Below are 26,703 nucleotides of genomic sequence, written 5' to 3' on the forward strand. Positions count from 1 at the left end.
GAGTTTGATCTTGCCCTTATTTTTATTATGCATGATGCATCTTGTGTATTTTTATGCTGCGAACCGCCCTGAGCTCTTCGGATGCTCTTCGGCGGTATACAAATTATATAAATAGAATAAAAAGCAGTGGGACTTCCTTCTACGGATCGGGATGCACGTTTGGGTTTTAATCGGATTACAGACCCAGGATTAGTTTTTAGCTTGTTTTTAATGTTACTATGTCTGCTGAAGTGGGTGTGGGTGTGGGTGCGCGCGCGCAATTTTGCCGAAGACAAATGCTTCGTTTGCAGACCCTATAATTATCTGTGAATCCCCCTCCCCTTTATTTGTATGTGGAACTGGAGAGATGAGCGTTGTAAAGGCAAAAGGCAGCAGAGGAGGTGCGCGCGCGAAGTGTGTGTGTGTGTGTGTGTGTGTGTGAGAGAGAGAGAGAGAGAGAGAGAGAGAGAGAGAGAGAGAGAGAGATCCTCCTACCTGCAGCTACAGATCGCAAGATACGTGGTGCTACCTGGAGAAGTCAGAACAAGTAGAAACGCATTGAACTTCCAGGCTGCGGCGAGGCAGTCGATCCCCAGCGACGCCTGCTCTCCTCTCCGGGAGACTCCCCTCGCGATCCTCGATGTGGTTGCTTTTTGCAATTAAAAAAATGCAAAAGCCCTTCTCTCTGTCTTCCCCCTTTGTTGTTTTTTGGCCCCCATGGTTGCAGGGGGAGCCGATCGTTTGAACGCTGCCTTGGTGCCCCCCTGCCGGGTCTTTGGAGGAATCCCCCAAAGGCTTCCTGCTGCTGGGATTTAATCGGCAAAGATCCCTTTTGCGACCGCTCCGCTCTCTCGGCCCCCTCCCCCCGCACAATTTTATATTATATGGCTCACTCCATGCCCTCCTAGATCATGCACAGAAACTTCCGAAAGTGGATTTTCTACGTGTTTCTCTGCTTCGGAGTCATCTATGTCAAACTAGGGTGAGTACGAGACCGGGTTGCATCGGGGGTGTCGGCGAGGGGTGGGGTGTCGGGATCCGAGGAGAGGTTTCTGAAGTTGTGTGTCAACAATGCCACATATTGCTTTTTGTTGGTTAAGTCATTGCCCTTCTTTGCACCGCTTCTGGAAATGGGTTGTTGCAAACTCGCAGGCAGTTTTTCGGGAACCAAATATTAGATCTCTGGAAGGGGTGGAGGGGAGACCTGGATGTCTGTTGCCTCCTGTCCCAGCCCTGAGCTTGTGTTTAGAGAGAGAATAAAGGGCTTGTGAATCCAAGCCGCGCGTCGATCAGCTAAAAGAATTATCGATTTCTTCCTCCCTCCCACCAGTTTGGAGGCGCCGGTCATGTGAGCGCAGCAATTTGCAAAACGTTGCTGCGTCGCGCAGTGTCTGGTCTACGTGCCTGAGTCTGCAAAAAAGGACATTTTACATATTGCTGTTTCGTTTGTTAACTGGTGTAGGACAAAAAGGGATTGAATAACTGTGGTTTTGTTTTGTTTTGTTTTTAAAAAAACAATAACCAAGCAACACATGCCTAGGTAGCTCGGGCTGCAATCCCAAGTACAGATTTACTTAGAAGTAAACGCCATTGCAACAATGAGAGTAAAGGTAGACACTGTGGGTGAGACCATAAAGAAGAAGCTTCCGTTCCCTTTGGAACTCGGCAAGACTTACTTCTGAGTAAAAGTGCACAGGATCGCTGCAGCCTCCTGAGCACGCTGACTGGGGAGGAAAGCCAGCAGCTGAACCCAGTGGGTCTCCCTTTCCAAGAACGCACAGCTAGGGTCAAGCTGCCAAGGCTTCAGGCTCGCAGGGGTTAACTCCTGAGCAGCCGGCTAACCCAGAAGCTCGGCTTCCTCCTTCGTAAACGTGCTTTGGAACCGCAGCCCAAGATCGGGAGCCTATTCAGGAATCGCTCCCGCGGAATCCGGAGCGGGTCCATCCTGCAATAGAGAGAGCGAGGGCATAGGGTCGCTGCTTTCCTGGGGACCCGACGACCAGCGAGACTCGCCTCCCCGCGAGCAGGATCCGGCTGTGCCAAGCGCCAGATCACTGAGCCCATTTCCTGGGAAGCAATGTAAACTCTGAAGGGGAGATCCTGCCCACGCCGAAGAGGTGGGTGTAGGGAAGCTTCTGAGGGTGCGATCCTGTCTCCCTCCTCCCACAATTAAAATCCATGGACGGTATATGTGTGTTTGTGTTGGGGGGATGGGGTGTCAGCTACCAGTTGCTGGATGGGCCCCCCCCACCTCAAAAGCATCCCTCGCCTTCACGAGAGAAGGGGGATCAGGAGCGACGGGGCGGGCGTCCCTGCTGCTACAGAGGCGGCCCTGATCCACCGCGCGAGCGTCGCTATCTTTCCCTTGCCGAGACGTGATAATAGGAACCTGCCAGGCGCCTGGGAGTGAAGAGCGGGCGGGGGGGCAGCAGGCTGCAGGGCAGAGCAGGGGTGGGGTTGCCAGGGAAGGCGAGGGGCAGACTTAGGCAGGTGCTTCCCTTCAGCAGACAAGGCCGGCCGGTCTGCTCGCCCCCCCTCCTTCCCTCCCTCTCCGCGGAGAGTACTGCGTGTCGCGCGAGGCTGCCTGCCGCGAGTTGTATTTCCACATTCCTTTGCTCCAGCCGAGTTTCTACCTGTTGAACCGCACGTTAAAGATCCCTGCCTTTTATTCCGCCCCCCTCCTTTTGCATAGCTGCGGGATTATTTCTCTCTCCCCCCCCCCCTTCTCTCTCTCTCTCTCTCGCTCTTTTACGGTCCAAAATGCACAGAGTGAGTGTGGAGCTGCAATCCATTCCTGACCCTTTGAAGCTTCACCTGCGAATGGGCCGGGGGGCGAGGGTGTCTTCTTAGCCAGGACCGGGAAGGGGAGGTGGGCGCTTGCTGGCTGCACCCAAGGCGTAGTCGGGCTGGCAGACTGGAGCAGGTGCTTTAGGGGAGCCCAAGGCAGCTTTGCATTTGCACCAACCCTGCAAGGTGCAATGGCGCAATCAGCTCCGGTGCGGTGCAGTCGCGGGGCCGGGCGTGTGGGCCCAGGGACTAGTCGTACTAGCCCAGGGATAATGGGAGTTGTAGTCCAACAACAGCTGAAGACCAGAGTTTGAGAGGTCCTGAACTAGCCGTTTAGCCAGAGCCGCTTCAAGGCGGAGTCGGAATTCGAACCCGGAACCCCATTGCCGACTGACAATCATCAGACCCTGTCTTCGTATGAGCTCAGGGTGAAGTCTCGCTGTCGTCAGTCGGGCTCTCTCCCCTGCGATATACGCCACCAAGTACTGTACATATTTCTCTTGCAAGGACCTCCTTGAGTTGAGTAAGGTTGCTTCGGGAGTCTGGGCTTGGAAACTTGCAGCCCTAATCTTCTCGTTTATGCCACATTGAAGAGGGTTAAAGCAGGCATTGAACAGGGACCTCATACAGGACCTCAACCCTGTGCACAGTTGCTGGAGCCGGGAAGCAGCCCTGCTTAACTCAGTGGCCTTTCTTTCCGAGTAAATGTGGGTTTCAACTTGCCAGCATGCATAGATAGGGCTGTAGCTATTTCTAGGCACGAGTAAGTTCAATGGGGCGGCTTGCACCTAAGAAAGTGTGTGCGCGGGACTGCAAAGAGGGACTGTGGCTTCTCTGAAAGTTTGTCACTTTCACACAAGAGTTTTAGGAAGGGCTGAATCACAAAATGCCTCGGGTGATTTGATTTTGTGGAAGAATTTGTGTCCAGACCTTGGCCCTAGCAGAATGTGTGAACGGGTCCTGAGGAAACATCCCAGGCAGATGTAGGTTCCGTCTATGATTTTGGAGGAGTCATTCCACATGCACAGCACATCTGATGTTGCAGCCAACCAGTGCCCAACATGCACATGGGAACCAGTTTTTTTCATATTGGACAAAGGTTCATCTCTTGCTGCCGCCATGTCAAAATGCACCTAATACTAGAGAGAATGAAGAAGGTGGACTGAGCAGATGTTCCAGCCATCACACCAATTTAAGCCCAAGCCAATTAAGAACTTAAGGAGAGAGAGTCCAGGTGGACCAGACATCTAGCTCATCATCCTGTTCTCCCACAGTGATACCAGATACCTCACCTCAGAGAGCTCACATGCAGGACACGAAGGCACCCGCCATCTCTATCATTGAGGTTCCCCAGCAAATGGTATCCAAAGGCCTTCAAGCCTGAAGGCTTCCTTTTCCCATCATGACTAGTAGCCATTGATAGACTTATGTGCCTTTACTCCTTTAAGACCACCTAAGTCAGTGGCTGCTATCACATTTTCTGGCTCTGGCAATGCATTCCATACCTGCATTAAATGCTGTCTATCCTGAATCTCCTGCTAATCAGTTTCATGGGATGACCTAAGTTCCAGTATTAAGAAAAAGGAAAAACGCCCCACACATCTTCTGTCATGTTTTGCTCTCAGTCACTGGTTGGTTTGTATTGAACATAAGTTTCACTCAAAGGTCTCTGTGTCTTGTGGGGTTCCTGCCACATCAAAACTATTCTTTTCCGCTCAGACAACATTATGGGAGCAGTGGTATCTGGCATCTAGAGCCCACACAACAACCGACCCTGCCGTAAACTCTTTCTATCACACTGTTTAGCAGAAGCAAGTCACAATTATTTCAAATAGATGTACATCCAACCCTGCCCTGTGCATACACTGGAAATGTTTCATACTTTGGAATAAATTCGATTGGGATTAACTTCCGATGAAAAGAGTTTTCCTGTGCATAAATGTGTTTCTCTTTAACTTTGCATCTGTTCCTTGGTGCTGTAGGGACTAGTCCACACATTCATGAATATCGATTGTTCTGCACTTCCTGATACTGCTCTTGTGTATTTGTTTTTTAAGGAGATATGAAGGTCCTATATGGCATTATACCTGTGATAGACCACTCACACTTGCAAGTGAAGCCCTCCCCCAATGATGCAGTCATTAAGTGATGAATATCTGTGAGCCAGCCCTGTTTCCAAATAAGATGCTGAGATGTTTAAGCACTGGATTGCTTTTTTCCTCTGAGATTGTGTTATTGTTCTTTAGCAAAGTGCAGCATTTAACTGGCATGTCCAGAGCTGATGGTGGCTAGTTTGTGTATTGTATAATCAAAGAGATTAAAGCGATTTATGTTACTCCAGCTAGGAGGACTTCCTGTGACACCTGGTCTGGAACATTCTCCCCCTGCATGTGACCAGGTAGATGGGCGTGACCCTGGGAGACCCCATAAAAGGGCTGTTCACACAGCCACCTTCCCTCTCCCTCTCTCTTGACCCTTCTCTTGATGCTGTTTTCTTGATGCCTTTGCTGTCTGCTGGCCTTCAGCCAGCAGCACATGGGCTTAATCCCCATATGGGATAAACCCACACCCTCTTCTGTAACTACAAGCTAAAGCCTGCCTTCAGGATCATACTGTGAACTGAATGTGAGTAAACTTATTACTTTTAAGAGAAGACTGTTGCGTCTTTATTCTTTTTAAGAGGGAACAAAAGGGATTTACCAGAAACAAATCCAATCTGGACAAGCCAGCCTGGATTGCTTAACTCAAGAGATTCAAACAAATCTACCAACTAGCTTCCTGCAATACACAGGGGAATGTACTTTGCTACCAGCTCACTAGCGTGAATAAGGAAGGATAATATATAATCAATATATCCTCTTCAATATTCCCACAAATAAAAACCAAGGAATGATGCTAAATAGATAAATTGGAATGGCTCATTCATTCATGCATGCACTAGACAGATGGTGAACCAGCCATAGCAAAGCTACAATTCTGAAATTGGTATGATCTGTCATATTGCTGACACACTGGCACACAGTTGTAGCTTTCTATTTGGCTTCTAAGTTGATATGTGTGTCTAGAGATCTGGATTTTCCAAGAATTACAAAGCCAGACAGCAAGGTCTCCCCCCTCACACCTCTGTTTTCTTCCGTTTCAGGGAGTTCATCCCAACTATCGACTGCAGCTGCTGCCTGCAAGTAGTTGCTCCTATTGAATCCAGATAGAGTTTCATGGGGTGGGATGCGTCTCTTAAACTCAGGGGGCATGGGTTCAAACCTGACATTGGGCAAAAGATTCCTACATTGCAGGTACATGGACATTATGACCCTTATGGTCCCTTCAAACTCTACAATTCTATGCTTCTATGATTGCAGATGACCACTTACCCCAATGTATATGTGTGCATGTGATACAACCATTTGACAAGGGTGCTCTTCTGTATTGTTCTGTCAAGCAGAGAAGAAAATGCATTTACTACATATTTGCATCTTTTCTGAACTACTGACTGGGTGGTAAAAAAATTTCCAGCATTTACAATGAGGATACAGAGGACCAGCGCACTGAAATCTGGACCTTAATGTGAATCACACAGACTTAGCACTCAAACAAGTGAACTAATAGCACTGAAACATGTGCAAAATGCATTTTTCTCACTACAACTTGTTCCCATGTATCTGTAATTGGAGGAAGGAGGGGAGGAGAGTCTGGAGCTCAGAGAGTAAAGAATGTCATGAGCCCAGGCACCTACCTGGTGGGATTTCCACCATTCAAGCGGAAAACTGAGCCATCGGCAGTGCAGAGGTAAGGGAGATACATGGGAGAGCCATACAAGGAGAATATGCTGCACTAAAGAGGGGCATAGATCAATAATAATTGATCCACACCCAAACAGGTGACAATTGGAAAATTGGTCCTAACTAGCAAGCACAACACTTGATTGATTATTGGAAACTGAATGTGTGAGCTGCATCCACTGAAAAGCATTAAGTTTGAGGTGAATCAAAAGTTATCTCTGTGAAGGCTAATTCACATATTCAACATTCAATCTTATAGTACTCTGAGAATGCAGTGTGTAAACTAGTCCTTGATTTATTTGACGGCAACATCGTGGTGACTTGCAAGTGTGAAAAAAGGCCCACACGGCTTCCAAGAAAATGCCATTTCAAAAAGCCAATTCAGTACAGTACTCTCCCTTGTGCTCTTTTAGCTAAATGGAGAACTGGCAACGATGCTGGCAGGTGATAAAAGCTTCCTCCCTGGGTTTATATGTGCAATGCAAATTGACACATGCACAGCATTACCTGATGTGCATCACTTAAGGTTCAAGCTTGTGTGAATCAGCCAAGAGCAGCAGTCATTCTCTAGGAAGTGTATTTGTGCGATACTCACGCAGCCTGGCTTGGCATATTTGAAATCACACTGTTGGGAAGCAGATTCCAGAGGGAGCAGGGAAGGCGACAGGGCAGCTCCAGAAAGCAGGAGGCAGCCGCTGCAGAAACTATACTGGCGAGTTGGGGAAAACAGTTTTCGAGTCAGAGAAAAATCTCTCTCCTAGCTTCGTTCCTTGCCCATGTTGTTATTATCCCTTGTTTTGGGGTGGGGAGCAAAATGAAACGAGGAAAGCGGGGCACGCGGATGTCTAGAGAAAGGAGAGCAGGCTGCTTTGTGTCGTCCTCCTTGCAGAGGACACACAGGTGAGACTGAGAGGGCGATTCAGAGCCCCAGACAGGTGAATCCTGATGAATGATGACCTCCTCTTTAGTCTGCAACTGCAAATGTACAGTAATAAAAAATAATAACGAGAGAGAGAGAGCGCGCACTAGATCCTTCAGCAAGCCTAGGAGGGAGATGAAGACCCTTCACTTTCCCTAAACAATAGCGGGTGTAATTGACTCGGGCTGCTTGGAGGCTAGACTGGTGGGAGAGGCAATTATTCCCTCTTTCATCGAGCCTTGGAAAGACCAATTCTCCCCACCCCCGTGAAATCATATCCTTTTGAATGATGCAGTGATACCTCTTCTTTCTTTCCTTCTCTCTCTCTCTCTCTCTCTCTCTCTCTCTCTCTCTCTCTCTCTCAATTTTTTATCCTGTACGAAAAAAGGAGAGGGCAAAATGATATGTAGCAGCCTGGCTTTCAATCTCTCTCTCCTCTCCATCCTCCTGTTTGTTCCACACTCCACCCCCCCACCTCTATCTTTGATTTGCAGAATGAATCAAAGTGTGTGTTTTAGGTATGGGGGAGTTTTGTATTTTAGCCACATTTTTGGTCCATATTTTTGGATTTAGTGAAGATGAAGATAGCATTCAATCTCGACCTTCAGCTGTGGTGGAGAACACCAGCAAAATAACAAGGTTAGGAGTGAATGAATTCAAGATCTCTCCTATCATCATCTTTATTTCATTAATTGATTTATGGTGATGATGATGATGATGAATCTATTATACATCGTGAACAATTCCATCAAGGTGCAAAACAGGTCCCCGCCACGAAGAGATTACAATCTAAATGGTATTGGAAGAGATAAGGGAAAGGAGAAGTCCGAGTAGTGTGGGATGTGGACGGAGAAAAGTCGTTGCCCCTTCCTAAACTCAGTTTTATGGAAAAGGTGGCTTTTAAGGAGGGATTTTTTGCTGGTCTTTAGCACCCCTAAAGTGTACTCCACCACACTGCCTCCGTTTTCCTTACAGCAACTCTGAAAGGTTGGTCAATATTAGCTCCCTATTGCGATGGTGGCGGAAGTTTTCTATGAAACTTCCCGGCACCAGCCCACAGTCGCGCAACCCGATCCTCTCATCGTTTACTCGATAGTAAATCCTCGTGGATCTTGGGGCGGCGGGTCGGAGAGCCTTACTTCCCAGTGACTGTCTGCAGGCTTCCAGCATCAGGCTCTGCATCCTTCCCTTGAACCCAGTCGTATTTCCTACAAATAAGAATACAAATCGCGCTGTTAAACCCGCTCTATTAAACACTCCATTTCTTGGGTCAGCCTGTTGGCTTCGGAGGAGGAAAGTTCGATTCAGAACGATACCAAACCAGTTTCAGGCTCTGCGCTCCCGGTCTCGTTCCTCTTTCTCTCTTTGCCCACCGCGGTAGCGATGCTCAGATTGTAATCTCCCTGGAAAGGGTGGAGTTGTTTTTGTTTGTTATTATGGTATGTATTTCCGATGTTTTTTTTATATTGCAAACTGCCCTGTGATCTTCGAATGAAGGGCGGTATAGAAATTTTAACAACAACAACGGGGGGTTCAAGTCGGCTTGCAAGGCCATTCCCTCCAAAGCCAGGGGCCAGGGCAGGAGGGAAGGAAGGCTGCGTGACCTATTCATAGGAGGGAACAGGGGCGCGTAGCCTGAGCAGGATTTAATCCCTGCTCATCATCTGATGAACAAGAGTTAAATCCAGCCCCAGGAGGAGTATAGATACCCCGCACGCTTTTTAGAAATAGAATAGAAATAATGATGATGATGATGATGATGATGATAAAAGGTTTCTGCTGAGCCTGCGGCTTCCCTTTCAATGGAAATGCTGCTGCTGCTGCTAGGAGCTGAATGAAAGTGATCGTGGGCTTCAGACAGTAGTTAGGCAGGCGGTCTTCCTGGATGAGCGGCCCCTGCCCAAACTCCAGATTTGGCGGGGTGATGTCTCGAACGGAAGACCACGATCTTCAGCGCAGGGACAGATCCAGAGTGTATAAGATACCGACAGGTAGCCCCGTGTGTGTGTGTATAAGAGAATACAGCGCTCTCTGTCTCTCTCGCTCTCTCTGAGAGAGAACTGTATTCAGTCCTACACACACACACGTTTTTCTGTCATATGAACTCTAGATATTTCACTGCGTTTTGTGTGTGTGTGTGTGTGTGTGTGTGTGTGTGAGAGAGAGAGAGAGAGAGAGAGAGAGAGAGAGAGAGAGAGAGAGAGAGACAGAGAGATGCTGTATCCACAGGGCACTCCCTGAATAGCACTGTGAACAACAATCCGGAGTGAAACACGTCACTATTCTGTTCTGAATGGGAAGGGACGATGGTGAAGTAAACTTTGGAGCGAGGGACGAAGGAATCTTCTCGCCCACGAAACGATGCGTGGCCCGATGCAGCTCGGCTTGCACACCCTGCTCTTTACTCCAGACCGATTGACTCCAGATACAATAGACGCGCGTCCTTCTGCCCTGGGAATAATTTACACAGGTGAAAATACTGCAGTCCTCGAGACAAGATAAACCACATGAACAGTGCTGAGGAGGGGGAGATGCCACTTTTTATTATTCTTTCGCCCACCTGCTCCACGCCTGGCCCGCCTTGATGGCCCTCCTGCCTTGGTGGGAATTTGGGTAAACCATAAGGTGCATCATTTAAAGGGAGCAACGCCTTACAACCCACCAACGAAATTGCAGGCTATCTCTTCTTTTCCATCGCAGCACTTAACAGATCTCAGCAATTTTCAAGAGCGGCACTTCACCATTCTGGCTTACACTACCTATACAGGAGTATAGTCCCTACTCAGGAGTTAATGGGGATTTCTCCCAGGCAAGTTAGTCTAGAATGACAGCCTTACGATGCAGGCTTATAAATAGTACTAGGCAGATCAATGAAGATGATTATGATTATGATTATGATTTTGAAGAAAGACTTACACACACACACACACACACACACACACAGGAGCCTCCTGAGGTTTTCTTTCTAAAATGGATTTCGTTGCGTTCGCTTGCGCACATTCAGGGCTATGCCAACATAGTAACAAAAAGCAGAATGTAAGCTTGCTTTCGGAAGGTGACGCAAGAACATATTTTTGAGAAGGGCTCACACATTGCTCTGCGAATCTGTTTGTTGAGGCTCGGTCTCCGGATACCCTTGTCCATCAAACAGAACAAAACTTCCAGCCGGCTTCGCCTGGGAGCGCAGCTCCAGATCTCGTTAGGATCCCATATGTACAATCCTGTTCGCTCGTCTTAACGGTATCAGCTCCTCGCGCCAGCATGTCCGATACACGCTCCCTCTGCCACTGTCACTCCTGTGGAAACGAGACTTTCACTTCCTAATAATAAAGGAGTGCCACGAAATAATAATAAAGGACTGAGACTCTCATTGTCAAGTCTTTGAAGAGAATTCTGCCGCTAAAACAGGACACCTCGACTTATCCCATGTCTGCTGTCATAAAATCGAAGTGTTCCCAACGTTTGTTTTTCTCTTTAAAGAAAGCAACAGACCAGTGATTTGGTGTGATTTGGTCTAATTGTGTGTGCGTGTGGGGGGGGGGGAGAGTCTGTTCCTCTTCCTAAATTCTTATTCAATTTAAAGTCCCATTAAATTCAGTGGAATTTACCTCCGAGTAAGCCTAATCCTACTGATTTGGCATTGAGTCCTCTTCCAAGCCAAAGTTCCATAGGATCGGGTTGCGCGTCACTTAGAGTGGGGGAAAGAGGTCCCTAATTCTATCTCCCCTACCATAAAGCTTACTTACCTTAAGCCAGTCCCCACCACTCATCAAAACCACTCATCGAAACCTACTGAATATTTTTTACTGAAATTTCTAAAGTTGTGTAACAATTGTATTTTGTGGAGGGTGAGATCCCTGCAGATTGCCCCGAGATCCCTGGAGGAAGCGAGGACGGTAAGGAGCGTGTAAATTCATTGTTCAGCTGGAGCTTTGACGCGTTTGTTCTGCAGCCAGTTTGGACAAGGCCAATGCGACGTTTCTTAATAAGCATGTTTAGAATTACAGCTTCGTGGTCCGATCCTATGCCAAGTTATGGGAAGTCAGTCCCGTTCCAGCTCCGTTTCAAGTAAGAGCGCACAGGACAGTCACCTTGATTGTGCAAGGACCATTTAGGATGGACCTGAGTTCATTTAAAGTACATCGCAACTATTTAAAATAGTCTCCATGGGATTTAGAAGGGGTAAGTAACCCCTTGGGTGGGCCTCCTCTTCAGGTACCGAGCTGCCTTCCCTGCCAGCTGGGAAGCTTCCACCTTTCTCGATATTTGCAAATATGCACACACACACACCCTTATCCCGTTTCTGGGTGGTGGTGGGAATCACTGACGGACGAGGCGAAATTTAATCTTTCTGCTTGGAGAGAGAATGACAATTAACATTTCGCCGCCCCCTGGGAGAGGTTAGAATTAAAGAGTGTTAAGGTTCTAAGGCCAGGTGTCCTGACCAGTCCCGGATTCAAACGACCAGCTTAACCCCCCCCCGGAGGGTCGCACGGGTTGAGGGTCGCCAGAAGCCGTTGTCCACGGGAATATGTCACTCTCTCCGTTTGTGCTGGTCGTGCATCGTCACCGGGATCAAAACGGGGAGTTCAGAAATGGAGGAAAGGCAGTTCTCGGAATCAGCTTTCATCTGGCGGTACAGGGAGAGAGCCTAAGTCTAAGAAAGTCTAAGAGAGGAAGGCTGCAGTCCAAATACTTACGTATCCTTTACATTTATATCCCACCTTTCCTGCAAGCAGCTCAGGGTGTTGTGTCTGGGTCTCTTCAGTGTGGTGTAGTGGTTAAGAGCGGTAGACTCGTTATCTGGGGAACCGGGTTCGCGTCTCCGCTCCTCCACATGTAGCTGCTGGGTGACCTTGGGCTAGTCACACTTCTCTGAAGTCTCTCAGCCCCACTCACCCCACAGAGTGTTTGTTCTGGGGGAGGAAGGGAAAGGAGAATGTGAGCCGCTTGGAGACTCTTTCGGGTAGTGAGAAAGCGGGATATCAAATCCAAACTCTTCTTCTTCTTCGTCTTCTTCTTCTTCTTCTTCTTCTTCTTCTTCTTCTTCTTCTTCTTCTTCTTCTTCTTCTTCTTGTTCTTCTTGTTCTTCGTCTTCTTCTTCTTCTTCTTCCTCCTCCTCCTCCTCCTCCTCTCTGTTATATCCTTACAATAACCCTGTGAGGTAGTTGAGGCTGAGAGGCTGCTGTGACTGAGGGCTAGTTCAGTAGCTAGAGCATGAGACCCACGTTTCATGACAGAATCCCTGGTTCATCCTAGATCCTAGTCCACTTAGTCCTTCATTCACTCGGTCCTCGTCCAACACTAACGACTACACCGCCCTCACCTAGGAGAAAGCCCCGTGGAACTGCACGCGGCTCCTTCCTCAGTCGTAACGGATAGGCTGGCACTGTTGAGTTGCGAATCAGGAGTCCCTGGAAGGGAGATTTCCCCCAGTGCCACGAACCTGGTGCCACAACCTCTCCGCTTCAGCTCAGGAGGAGAGAATTCTGACAGGCCTGCTACCTCGCAGGGTTGTTGTAAGGGTTATGACAGGGGAATGTAAACGAAGCTCTCTGAACACTGACCAGAGAATGCTGCTAGAGTTGGTAGGCTATTATAGAGAGACACAATACGCAAGATCCCCACGCTTCACTACGGAGGGAGTCGATCTCTGCAGCTGCACTGTTCCCCAAAATTCTGTTTTACTCTAATCTTTCTGCTTGAGGGGCAGTTCACGCACCTCTTTATATAGCGCCATGTCTAAAGAGGAGAGAGCTTTAAGCGGATTGTGGGGGGGGGGGAGTGGGGAATTACAGGAGGATCCTCGACAAATTTCATTTCAGTGTTCTAGCTGCACACTTAGTTAAACCACCGAGAGCAGGGATCTTCCCGAGTCTAGGATTGCAGAGACCGATGGTGGGGGCGGTATTCAAAGGTACGAGGGAAGAAGCTTCCTTTCTCTGCTCTCTTCTAGAGCAGGGATGGGGACCGGCGGACCTTGCGGGTGTCGTTAGTATATAAATCCATGGGCATAGCCAAGATTTATGTTCGCAAGGGCAGGACATCATCCTCTGTCTGGCTCCATCTAGCAGATTCGGAATGAAATGTCACAGCAACAGTTGTTTTTAATTACTTTCTTTTGGCCCCAGATGCTCAGAAAAATCTGTCAAAATCTTTCTACAATTTCTACTTTTAGTTAAGTATTTTTTATTTATTTACTTGATGGAGGGCAGCTGCCCCTCCCCTCCCCTTGGCCACGCCCCTCTATATATCCCATGAGTCCCAACCAGCATGCCAAGAGCCAGGGATGATGATGATTGTATTTATTCGTGTGTACCGCCTTTTCCCCTGTCAGGGACTCAAGGCGGCTAACAGTTAAAATAGAACCTGCTAAAAACATAGAAAAAGTGCAATAATTAAACAAAAAAAGCAATTAATGATGGGAGTTGAGAGTTCAGCCAGGGCTTTCCCACCACTGTTCTAAAGTCTGCAGAGTAATGGAAGAGCAGGCCTGGTGGTGGATTACCAGCTCCCAGGGGCCGAAAGAGGCAGCCACATTCACAAGTACCGAGGAATCCCTCCTTTCCTGTTGCAGATTTTCACTGCTGTGAGCCGCTTTGGCGGTCAGTTTTGCCTGAAGGACTCCCAGCCAGTTACAGTGCATGGAAATGGTTATCTGACATGCCTCGATTTTATTGGACGCCAAAGATAACGAAGCACTTTGTCCTGGGCGCTTGTCACGCGATTTGAAGCCACCCTTGCAGCGACCCCACTGTTACCCCCGCTAGGGCAGGCGGAGGACTAAGAGTGCGTGGTTAGCGAGATTTGAACTGGGCTCCCGCATTGTGCCATGGCGCAGCTCGGATGTCTCGCTCCCTCTCTCGCTACGCACAACACCTTGTGGCTCGGGAACCTCCCTGTCCGTCTCAGGAAGGCTTTATTTAATGTTTCTGGCGGTGTTATGCAGCCAGGAGCTATCCTTTCTAAGCTAGTTACATCTGGCAGTACTGACGACGACAACAATACTTTAATAAATGTATTTATACAGTGCTACCGATGGCAGATTCCTTCCCCGAGGAGTCCCTAATTTAAACTTCCAAGGGATATTTAAAGATTCAAAAGAAGGAGGGAAGGGAAATAAAAGGGTCAATGGAACGAGGGCTGTCTGGACACTCCCCTGCCCAGTTATTGCTTTCATTGCAGAGGAATTGTAAGCTCTGTGGGGCAGAGATTTCGTTCCCTTCCGCTCCTGAACCTCTGCCAAGTGCCATGCTCATGGCTGATGTTGAAGAGCTGCCTTAATGATAACGGCGAAGAGCAAAGAGCAAAAGGGAAACCAGAGCGTCCCTTCCCGGCGCTTGGGCGCTTGTTTTTCAAGCCAGCCAACTTGGAAAGCGCTGCTCCGCCACCGAAAGGGAGCTCTCCAGCTTGCCGGATCAGTGTCATGCCATTGTCATCGTTACAACACCGCCGCCGCCACCAGCACACACACACACACACACACGCACGCACAGGAGGCGGTTTGCCGGCACCGCTCGCCCAATGGCAGCTTGCAGTCTCTGGAGAGTTGGCGAGGAGAGAGGGAGAGAGGCTCAGTCTGCCCTCCAAATCCCTGGGAGCATCATCATTCCGCCGAGAGAAGCCATTCTCTAACAAGCTTCCAACCACTGCGAGATGACTGGCAGGGGAGCTGAGCCAGAGGCAGCAGCAGCAGCAGCAGCAGCAGCAGGAGCTGGAGGAGCAGCGACCATCGCTCTGTAGAGAGACAGACAGACAGACAGACAGACAGACAGCACCACCACCCAGGAAATTAACCAGACACAACAAAACTGAGCCAACAAGCCCCTCTCTTGCTCCTTCCCCCCCAGCCCAATCCGGATCCAAACTCAAGTTCCCCATCTGAGCCTCTCCCCCCAGCCACCCTCCCACCCAAAGTGAAGGGGGGGGGACACCAACCGGGGGAGGGAGCAGTTAACCCTTTGTGGTCCCTCAAGGAAGACATCCATCCTAAGCCTAAGGAACAGACCTTTCGAGAGCGCTCAGAGCTGGATAACGACCATGATCCTTTTCTCACCGCGCAGCGTTTTACTCTCAGTCTATTATCCTCAGATTTTCCTCATCCTTACCAGTGGAAGTTACTTGTAAGTGATCAAGACTTCTTTTCTTTTAAACCCCTTACTTAGATGTTTGCTGGTTTCCTAAAGGGCGCCTTCTAGGAGCTGGGAAAGTGGGGAAAGTAGACGTGCGCTCCAAAGATGGTTGCAAGGCAGGGTGGGGGTGGCAGATATAATGGGGGCTGTCGGGAGTGGGGTGTGCATGTGAGAGAGAAACTTTCTTCCGAAAAACAAGTTACTTGTGGCAGGTTTGGCTCTCTGGAGTTCAGAGGCGCCCTCAGAGGAACCAGAGGCTTTTGGGGGAAGGTTGTGGCTGAGGTGCGCCGGCGAGAGATGCTGCTGCGAACAGGTGCTCCGTGAGGAGGGATCGGGTGGCGGAGCCAGCGAGGGCAGAAGCACTGCTGAAAGCCTTCCTTTCGGGTAATGATGCCGGGGGGACTTGGGGCTCCTTGTCGGAAAGAAAGACTGCTAACAGGAGAAGCACCCAAAGGCATTTCCGAGATAGGTGGGTTGCTCCGCTGGGCACAGTGACTCGGGAATAAGTCCCATGGGATTGTGGTGGGGCTAACTTCGGAACAAGCGTGACTCGGGATGCGTGGCTGCAATTCCACTCTATTAAACACAAGGAAGTTTGATTTTAGACCTCAAGGGGTTTGTGTTTGAATCAAAATAAGATTGTACCACCTCCCCCCAAAGTAAGAAAAGTCTTGCTGTCCAGGTACCTATCAGAAGTCTTGGCGATGAGGAACTGGTAGTGTAATACTGCGCTCCTAAATTACAGGCATATCCCCCTATAAATAATAATTGTATTGTATCTATGACATGATCCAGCCGCAAAGAAACTTGTCCCATTGGTTTCAACGAGAAGACAAGACCCTTCTGACTCTCCTCGCTCCCCTTGACAGCGATGGCACTTAAATTTGAACTCTGTGAACTCAAATGTATGCTTTCTGCCCCTCACTCTTAACCGGAGCGGCTACCCCTCGTTCGCTTTTCTCCGCGCAAGGGCTGCCCGGCTCGCTCCGTCTCCCCTCTCCATTCAGGCCAAGACGCGCAGGCCATTCCCACATCACTCGGATCGCAAAGGTTACCAAACGATTTTATCTGGGAAATGAGGACCCGAGTGCAGGAAGGGATGGAGGTTAGGGAAGCCGAGGGGCAGAGGGACGGATCCCCACCTCCAAGCAAGCCCCTTTATTTTGACGCTGGAGATCGACTCCGAAGTCAGGCTTCCTGGAGGAGTGAGGACTAATTTATTCAAAATGAGCGAAGCGGGGCTGATTTGAGGCAGGAAGCTCGGATTCAGGCCCAGCAACTGGATCTCGCATTGGGCTCCATCAGTGCAGTGCGGCGTTCAAGGGTGATGAGGATGGTCCAGGCTCTCCGCTAGAGAAGGCTTGAACAGCTTCCAGCTTCCCTATGCGAAGTGCTCCGCGCCCATAATTAATATGCCAGCCATGCTGCCAACAGCCGTGTCAGGTAGGCTGCTTTTATTAGCTTCGCATTGCAAGTTTAGGGAAGGGGACGATGGTGAAAGAATAACGGTGCCCTTTGCCCAAGTCTCGCTTGGGCAGGGATACAACGGGCTTATTGCTGAGTAAAGGGGCGCAGGGTGGTAGTTTTCGGCTCCCCTGGGAGTGCGCCCTGTTGGACCTCCCCGGGGACGACGACGACTGGCGGTTGAGGATCACGCGGAGGGTTGCAGTGTACAGAAGCTCTTAGCTGAGGTGGGGTCTGAACCGGGGACTCCCCACTGCTGCATTCGGCACATGAAACCCCACCCCACTGGAGCGCAATGTGTCAAAAAGCTCAGCATGTCAAAACCTGCTCATTTCAACTGGAGAACTGGGGCTCTTTCCTCCTCAGTCACTGCCATCGATACCAATGGGACTTTCTGGTCGCAAAACCCGGTATGCATCCTCGTCACCCCTTGACTTTACTTCTCCGTAAACACGCATAGACTCGAACTTCTGGGAGATGGTGGCCGCCTTGTTTTGCTTTTCTCTCTCCGATGTGCGAGCGACATGTGGCCTATTGTTCATCTCCCCATCGATCTGCACCCCACCCCTGTCTGCTTCAGTGGGTCTGCAGCTTCCTACTTCTGCTGTGGGAAACGCGCCCTCGATCCCCACGCAAGTTAGAAATCTACGCTTTAAAAAACAAGGAAAGAGGAAAGGCAGAAAAGAAACGCGTCTATGTCTTCCTTCTTAATTCTTAATGAAATACATATGCCTTGGCCACCTATTTTCAGAGAAGCCTGATTTATGGAACCGCGTTGCGTTTGCGTTGCTGTTCGCTGGGATTAAATGGAATCGCTCCGGCTGCAGACTCTGCGCAGCGCGGGGCGCAGCGAAACAGCCGGAGCGAGTTGCTTACCCGGTTGCCTCTTTTGTAAAAGGGGGCTTTTATTTTATATATATCTATATGTATGCATGTGTGTGTAGGAGAAGAACCCCCTTTAATAGAACCCTAGCCGTATTTTCTTGAAAAACTTTAGGAAATGACTATCCCCACCAAGTTTTTCTTTCTATAAATAGTTCCGAGTCTTGAAACAAAAGTTTTCTCAACCACACACCAGATGCTGGTGGTTTCCCTTGCAGTGTGACATAATTATAAGGTCCGAAGGCAAAAGCTATGGATGTATAATAATAATACGAAGGCAGCTCTGCTGATGGGGGAAACACAAGCGCAGGCTTTATTTAGAGCTCGCTTCGCGGAGACTGGCTACAGAGCGCAGATTTCTGGGGCAGTGAGAATTTGTGGTGGGAAAATTAATCCGGGTCCCCTCCCCCCGTCCCCCTTCAGCCCAGCGCGGCCCAGATGCTTCCCGCCCCGCACTTTCCCAACTCATCATTAGTCCTCCCCGCCCAAAACGGGCTGGGGGAGTTGAGGGATCCAGCTGAGCCTTGGTCCCTTATTGGAATCAAGCGGGGCAGAAAGGGACAAGAGTTGAATTTGAATGAAGAACTTGGACCAAATGACCACCTGGTCCATCGCTCTCTCCCAGTATGATGATGGCATTTCCTTGTGGCTTATTCAGAGATAGTCTGCATCAAGAGTTCCACTTAGATTCCAGGGCTTTAGTCTGTCGATAGGTCTATCTTCCACGAAGTTGTCTAATGGTGGTGTTCATTGGTTTTTTAAATGGTTGTTGTTGTTCGTTACCACCCTTCACTCTAAGGTCTTGGGGTAGGGCACGGCACGAGAGTTTAGAACACAGTATTTAAAACAAGTAACAAGCACAGAAATAAGGTTAGTCCTAAATCCATCTGAGGTAGTGGCCATCACCACAACAGTGAAACAATGGCGACGTCTCTAAAGTTGCTTGAGGCAAAGCCTAGAGGCAACAACCCAGAAAGCTGTCACACCAGATGCACCTCAGTTGTTCCTGGGGTGGAAAGAAGGGTCTCTGCCAAAGAGCATAAAAACCCAGGCAGGCTTGTATGGGAGACTATGGTCTTTCAGATAACTTGGTCTCAAATCATGCAGGGTTTTATATGTTACTATGGTGGGTGCCTGTGCTGCCCAGGACCTTGTAGAAACCCAAAAATATTGTGATTTTTTTTTTTTTAAAAAAAGGATGGTGTTGTTTGTGTATTTGTACCCGGCACAATCAAATTCAGGCAAAAGTCACGTCTAAGCCTGATGAAAAATGTTGCCTGCACCTCAGGAGCCCTTGTACTGAGTTTGGCAACAATATCTCAAGAACCTATGCAAAAAAATAAAGAAAAGAAAAAGAAAGACAAAGTAACATTTTGGTCCACAATCTTAATTAAAAATGGTTTCCAGCACCCAAAAGTTTATGATTACTGCTGCCCCCACCTTGGGAACCCCTGTGCCATGTTTGGTGATGATATATTGAGAGGAAGCAGAAACGATAGAGCAGCATTTCCCAAATGGGGGGCCATATGGCCTCCTGCCCCCCCCCCAGGATATGCCATGGGGGCTCCAGGTGAAAATCACATAAAAGGGGGGGGGGCACAGCACAATGCTGTTGAGCCACAGAGGGAAGTAAGAAGTAAGGGGGGATTTATTTTTAATCCTGATTGACTGACTATCCGCTTGGCCAATCAAAAGTGGGTAAGGGGGTGGCGGGGCCTAATACTCCTTTTTGCCACATGCGTTTCTTGGAGCAGGCCTGGTTTGTTTCTGGAGGGAGAAGGTGGTTGCTGGGCCTCTCATGTTGACCAGTAGAGCCTGCGATCCAGTACCCCCAGGTCAGGTAAGTGCAGTGGTGAGGTGGTAATGGGTAGGGCTGGGCGTGCCAGAACTGTTTGTTGCTGCACCAGTGCTGGGCCTGGTGGCAGCCTGGGCCTGACTCTGCAAGGTGTGGGTTGCAATCCACCTCAGCACCTAGCGGATCAGGGCCTTTGGATGTTGCCAAGGGGTGCAGGGCCCATAGGCAGCGTCGGCCTGGCTCTGCAAGCTGTGAGGTGAAATCCACCCCAGAGCCTAGCTGAGTGCGGTTGTCTGGTGCTGCTGACTTGCATCTAGTAATTAACAAAGTGTCTACTCAGAAGAAAGCCGCACTGAGTCCAGTGGGCCTTGCTCCCAGGTAAGTGAGTGTGGAGCTATAGTGTTTCATCTAGGCAGCCAGGGATCCTCCAGATGACAAGATCGTTTTGCACCAGGCCAGTGAGAACCATTTGCTTTAAAAAATTCTCCCATATATACAGAACTCCCTGTGCACCTTTTGGACTGTATCTGTAGGTTTTCCCCTCTGTGTCAAATAACTGGGGTCAAATAAGTGTTGCTTACTTTCTATAATACATGGAAGATGGATCTCCCTCTGGAGGTTCTGGACTCTTCTTCCTTGGAGGTTTGAAGCAGAGGTTGGATGGCCATCTGTTGTGGATGCTTTAGCTGAGTTCCCTACATTGCAGGGGGTTGCACTAGAATGATGATTCTATGTTTTTCTGCTTCAACAATATTTCATTATGTTCCTATCATTTTATGTAACTGTATTTTGTAAAAATTATGAAACAATTATATATAAAAGATGTTCTATTTGCAAACAAAACATTTAAATAGCTACCTTTCCACCTGTAGGATGGGAGGGGGCATGGTCATAGCCAGGATTTTTGTTAGAGGGGGTCAGGCTCTTGTGGGGGGGGCAGAACCTCGGGTTTGTATTGACTTGTATTGATTTTTACTTATTGGACGGCATCTGAGCCCCTTGCTCTCCTTGGCTATGCCCATGCTATGCACAGGAAGGAAACAGGGTTGGAAGGGGGTCACGGTTGGGAAAAGGTTGGGAAACATTGCTATAGAAAACAGACAGACAGACAGACAGACAGACAGACAGACAGACAGAAAGACAGAGGAACAAACCACTTACCAAAATGTATATGGTATTAATGGAACTTGGCAGGGGGTTGGACTGGATGGCCCTTGTGGTCTCTTCCAACTCTATGATTCTATGATTCTATGAACCAGAACTTTGACTTATGCCCAGAAACAGACCAGTAGCCAATGAAGCTCCCTGTAATCAACCCTGCTCAATGGCATTCTGCAACAGTGAAAGTGCAGCCCAGCCCAGAGGCACATCATGCTACAATGGTCCAAATGAAATGTAACTAAGTCATAGTGTCACCAATGTCACATCCAGGGCTGGTGCGTCCATTAAGGCGAACTAGGCAATTGCCTAGGGCGCAAAAATGGAGGGGGCGCTGGCCAGGCTTGGGCGGGGGGCCGGACGGACTAGCAGCAGCTTCTCCGCTGTAGCGGAGAGGTGCTGCTTGCCTCTCCACCACCCCCCACCTCCCGCTGAAGCAGGCTTTGGCGGGGGGTGCCAGAAGGTGGTCTGCCTAGGGCGCGAGAAACCCTAGCACCGGTCCTGGTCACATCATTTCCAAGAATGAGCAAAGTTGACATACTGATCTTAGCTATGCAAAAGTGCTCTGAGTCCTGGCCACCACCAAACCTGGACATCTAGGTTCAGGGCTGAATTCAAGAAGACGTCCCAGATGGAAACCTCATTCTTCAAGAGGAGTTCAATCCCATCAAAGACACATCAAATCCCTTTTTTGGATTAAGTTTCAGTTTGTTCACCCTCATCCAGTCCAAACCAGACCCTGATTTCAGAACTTGAACAGCTTCCTTGGACTTAGAAGGAAGGAGAAATAGGATTGAGTGTTGTCAATATAATGCTGGAACTAAACCTCCTAACTCTGGACAACCTCTCCCAGCAGTTTTAAGCTGGTGCTAAAGAGAAGGGGGGGGCAAGATCTTGTGCTGGTGGGGCCTCAACTTTTGGGGGGCTGTGAACGCATGTAAAATTCTGAGACTGTTGTGGGTGTCTGGTCACAACATGTGTGCTGTAGAGCATGGGTGGTGGGGGAGGGGGATAGTAAAAGTTTTTTTTTTTTTTTAAATGGACCCTCTTATATTTACATGATTTTATACGGGGTTTTCTCTAAGCCACTGCAAAACCACAGGTCACTCTATGTCCCCGTGGATTGACCTGTAGAAAATGTGACAACTGTGAAAAAGGCGGATTCCACGCTAAGGATCATTTGGAAAGGATTAAAAATAAAACGTCCAGTATCACATTGCTGTTATACAAATCTATGATATGACCACATTTGGAGTGTTCTGTACAGTTCTGGTAGCCTCACCTCAAAAGGATATTTTAGAGTTGGAAAAGATTCAGAAAAGGGCAACCCAAAATGATTCAGGGGATGGGGCAACTCTGCTGTGTGGAAAGGTTGGGACTTTTTAGTTTAGGGAAAAGCAAGTAAGAAGTGACATGGCAGAAGTTTATAAAATTATGCATGGCATGGAGAAAGTGGCTAGATAAAAGTTTCTCTCTCTCATAATACAAAAACTCGCAGACATCCAATGAAGCTGAATGTTGGAAGATTCAGGATAGATAAAAGAAAGAACTTCTTCACACAGCAGGCAGTTAAACTATGGAACTCACTCCCACAGGAGGCAGTGATGGTCACCAACACGGACAGCTCAAACAGAGAATTAGACAAGTTCATGGAGTATAACTCTATCAATGGCCACATTGCCTGGCAGATATGTTCTACCTCCAGAATCAGAGAGAGTATGCTTCTGAATAGCAGTTACTGGAGAGAGTGCTGCTGTTCTCAGTTCCTGCTTATTGGCTTCCCGTGGGCACCTGGTTGGCCACTGTGGACACAGGATGCTGGACTAGATGGGCCACTGGCCTGATCCAGCAGACTCTTCTTATGTTCTTAACCATCGATCCAGTCTATGGGCTGGATTGTAAAAATCACAGACTGGTGCTTCCTAGAACCACCTTAGCACATGATAATGGAACTGAGGCATGGATGCTTGTGGGTATTTTGGGGTACATCTGTCTGATCATGATTTTCTAGGAATTCCTTGTAAAAAAAACCATGTGGGTTCATGAGGATCTGTGTTTTTAATGCCACAGAGGCTCTGACAAATACTGGATAGATCATTTTTGCAGTGCAATCCACCGAAACTCTTGGCAACTTCCATTTCATGGTAGCTTGGGTGGGGCATGCTGTCTAAAAACCACGTGGACCTGTGACGTGGATCCATGTTTCAGTGCCATGGTGCCCCAAAAGGTCTGCCTCCACACAACCTTCCATCACCCATAGACATCAGTGGAGATGGAAGGGCACCAAACACCCAATGAGGACTGAGCTGTTCTATGGGATGGGAAAGGCTGACACTGTTGAAGGGGAAAAGAGAACATGGGAGGGGCAGGGAATGGCAGCTGGGATGCTGAACTGAAGTACTCCATACCGCAACATTTTGTGCAGTGCTTGCTATGTAAAATGGCTTCAATAAATTGCTGTTGCAGCTCATTATAAATATAATATATAATACATTCTGGAAAGTACTTATTTCCATTTTGCAACTCCCAGGCCCAGATTTCCTGTACGTTATTTCCATACCTAATGGAAAATAGCCTACTGCATTTGTGGTATGTATGTGTATGTTATGGGCAAATGTACTTTGCCTGGTTTAGTAATGGCAACCTTTGAAGATTAAAACTTGGCACAAGTCATCTGACTATTTCTTTTTGGGGGTCTCCTTCTGAGAGAATTTTAGTATTCTAAAGAGAAGTGTCCCCAGTTGTTATGTAGGAATTTTGAATCAATTTGTTGGTAATTTATTTCTAGGTGTTCTGTACTTTCTCATCTTTACAAATAAACTGCACACAACCTGCTTATTCATAAATAATAACCGTTTATCTCACCTTATTACATCACAACAGTTTATTATATCCTGCCTTCTCATTGGTGCACTCAAGGCAGAGAGAAAAATATATTGAATAAAGAAATTTTAAAAAATCAACACAAAAGTATAATCAAGGCAATAAATTTATAAAAGTACCACACACGTTAATATATGTTAATGTACAGTAATGACAAATTAATGTATATTAATGGAACTTATTTTATAATTATTACATCATTTATATTTCTGCTCTGTTGTTCAGTCTATGGAATAATAATAATAATAATAATAATAATAATAATAAATTTATTTATTATTTATACCCCACCCATCTGGCTAGGTTTCCCCAGCCACTTTGGGTGGCTGGATCCCACATTGGCTGATAAAATGCAAAATAAACAGTGTATTTGTGTGATCTTAGAGAAAATTACAAAAGTGAAAAGACTAAAATATTTTCTAATGAAGACTAGATCTAACATGATAGCATTTATACACCATTTTGCAAAACAAATGTATATATATGAGTATCGTGCAGATTTTACTGAAGGATGAGAGGCGAGGTTATGAGGGAATTGTGTGCATCTGTATAAGGCAGGACATTGACCTTTGTTCCTGGTTGGCAAAAGAGATCACTGGGTCTGGCCACAGATAACTTTGCACGGGATCAAGCTGTGAAATGATTATAGTGCACTATAATCTCAAAACAGTTGCAAGCAGCAACAGCAAAGCCCGCGTGCCCATCCGTCTGTCTCAGCAGCTTTCTCGTATCCCCCTACCTTCCCAAAAGTGTATGTGTGGTGTCTATTGAGGTGAATGCATTAGCTGCAAGCTCTTAAGTTGTTATCATGAATTTGTTAAGCACCATCCATGTACTGTACTTGGAATTTTACAAAGTTACAAAAACAACCAAACAAAATACAGTTCTCTGTCCTGGGGAGACTATAATCTCCATTTTGAGAGTGTGCAAAACCACAGACAGGTGTTCAACCATAGCACAGGAAAAAGGTGGACAAGAGTAACAGTGTTTAATTTAATTTAATTGTGCCCCACCCTTCCATTGTAAAAAGGGCTCAGAGTGGCTCACAACATATTAACAATAACCAAAAAGGCACCTGGGTGTTGTGATGTACATTGATTGCTCTTTGATTTCACAGCATGCATAACAGTGACATTTAGCATGCTGAACTGATCAGATTGTCATATGCAGAGGTAGAAATAAGCACATAACAAACAAGTGAGCTTCAATAAACAATACAAGTGGAAAATAGTAGTGCAGTAGCTGAGAGTGTTTTTAATATGCCTCTAGGCAGTGACATATAGTCAGTCTTCTGTTTTGGGTGAGGGTGAATCCTCCCAGTTACGGTGACTAAAGAAAGCCTCTGGGCTATTTGATAGGTGTCAACTGTTTGACACATCCAGCTTATGTAGTGGCAAAGGCCTTTGTGATGAGTGTACAGTAGAGCATTCCAAATGGCAGCTGTCAGCAGCACGTGAGCCACTATCAATGGCTTGCTGTGTGAGCCACTTTCACATGTATCGATTGAATGCTGACTTTGTATGGTGTCTGTTTTTGTTGATTCCACATCCTCTAGTCATGGAACTTACTAGCAGTAGGAAAAAAGAAATGCACTGAGATTTCACAGGTCAAAAGAGAAAGAGGAAGACCATGTCCTATACATGAGCTTTCATATACTGCTTTAGAGTACTGGTGGTTTCGATTGTTGTTGTTGTTTTTTTAATGCATGGAAAACTTACTGAGCAAGAGTGCTCTACAGCATGCAGGCAGCCCCTCTCTCCTGCTGCCTGGGCCTGCTTGAGGTCGTGTTGCTTCTCTTGCTTTCCCAGAGGGAGAGGACAAGCCAATGGGCAGCAGAGGGACACTGAGGGGATCTTACCCCTTGAAACCTGCAGTGAATATTAGGAGGTGTGCACGCCCGGGGGTTTGGGGTACGGAGAGTGAACGGAGCCCACACCTAGCCCTCAATGCTGATGCTCCACCCATCAGAGCCAAGTGGGGGCCGTGCTGCACCCCTGCCCGCCCCTGGCGGGCATGAAAGGCACAGTCACACTGCCCTGCCAGCCCCACGCCACTTTGTGATGCTGCAGGGCTGTGTGAGGGGAATGCAACAGGCACGTGCCCTTTCTGTGGGGCTGGCAGGGCAGTGAGGAGCAAAATGTGCCCAGGGCCACTGCCCCTCTGGCCCTCCGCATGCGATGCCACTGGCCAGTAGGCCTTTAGGTGAGGGGTGGGAAACATCAGACCGAGGGGAGAAAAGCAGGGCTCTAGACTATGGTTAACAGATTTTTTTTCAATGAATCCGGGGACACTTGATTATTATTATTATTATTATTATTTTGAAGCTGAGTAGCAACAGGGAGTCAGTAGTTGGGATGGTGAGGCAAAAGACCCTGGGCCCAAGCACACATGCATATTGTATAAAGGTGCAAAGCCCTTCTTTCGCACCCTGTGAAACATACTGTAAATGCGCAGATTTTTTAAAAAACTGGGCAACGGCACGCCGTCCGCCCGTGACTCCTGAGCCACGGGGGAAGGATATAGCATAATAAAAATGAAAAAAAACAACACACCTGTCATGCCTAAAATATAGAATAAAGGCCAAAAAAATGGTGCGCCTATTATACCTCACCAGCAAAAGGAATGAAGACTCCAACAACATCCAATAGAAAGGCGGATTGCCTGCTGACGTCATCAGACCTGGCCAGAGCAACAATGCCTTTGCCCTCACCTAAAATGGCCGCCGCAGCTTCGCATGTGCCGAGAAAAAAAAACAAAACACGGAGCAGGAGGCATGCCTGAGAGGTCGCACTGAGTAAGACCAGCTCTGAGGGGATTGTTTTGCTGGGGTGTGTGATTTTGGGAATGGGTAATTTTGGGACTGGGGTAGGGGAGAATACTCTTTAAGGCTCCAGTGCCCTAACCTAAAATGGCCGCCGCAGCTTC

General features: G+C 47.9%; 1 protein-coding gene across 2 annotated transcripts in view; it reads left to right on the forward strand.

Annotated features, from left to right (window-relative positions):
- Window positions 1-445: 445 nt before the first annotated feature.
- Window positions 446-26,703, forward strand: part of WNT7B (Wnt family member 7B) — a 119,415-nt gene continuing 93,157 nt past the window's right edge. Inside the window, exon 1 of one of the 2 annotated variants that reach the window (XM_033148261.1) lies at window positions 446-961. In XM_033148261.1, coding sequence (XP_033004152.1) covers window positions 891-961 — 71 coding nt within the window. In that variant the 5' untranslated portion in view covers window positions 446-890. Of the gene's footprint in view, window positions 962-14,971; window positions 15,588-26,703 lie in introns of those variants that run through there. The other variant, XM_033148260.1, reaches the window with a different exon arrangement.

This window comes from Lacerta agilis, chromosome 5 (genome assembly GCF_009819535.1).
Source record: "Lacerta agilis isolate rLacAgi1 chromosome 5, rLacAgi1.pri, whole genome shotgun sequence".
Taxonomy (NCBI): Eukaryota; Metazoa; Chordata; class Lepidosauria; order Squamata; family Lacertidae; genus Lacerta; species Lacerta agilis.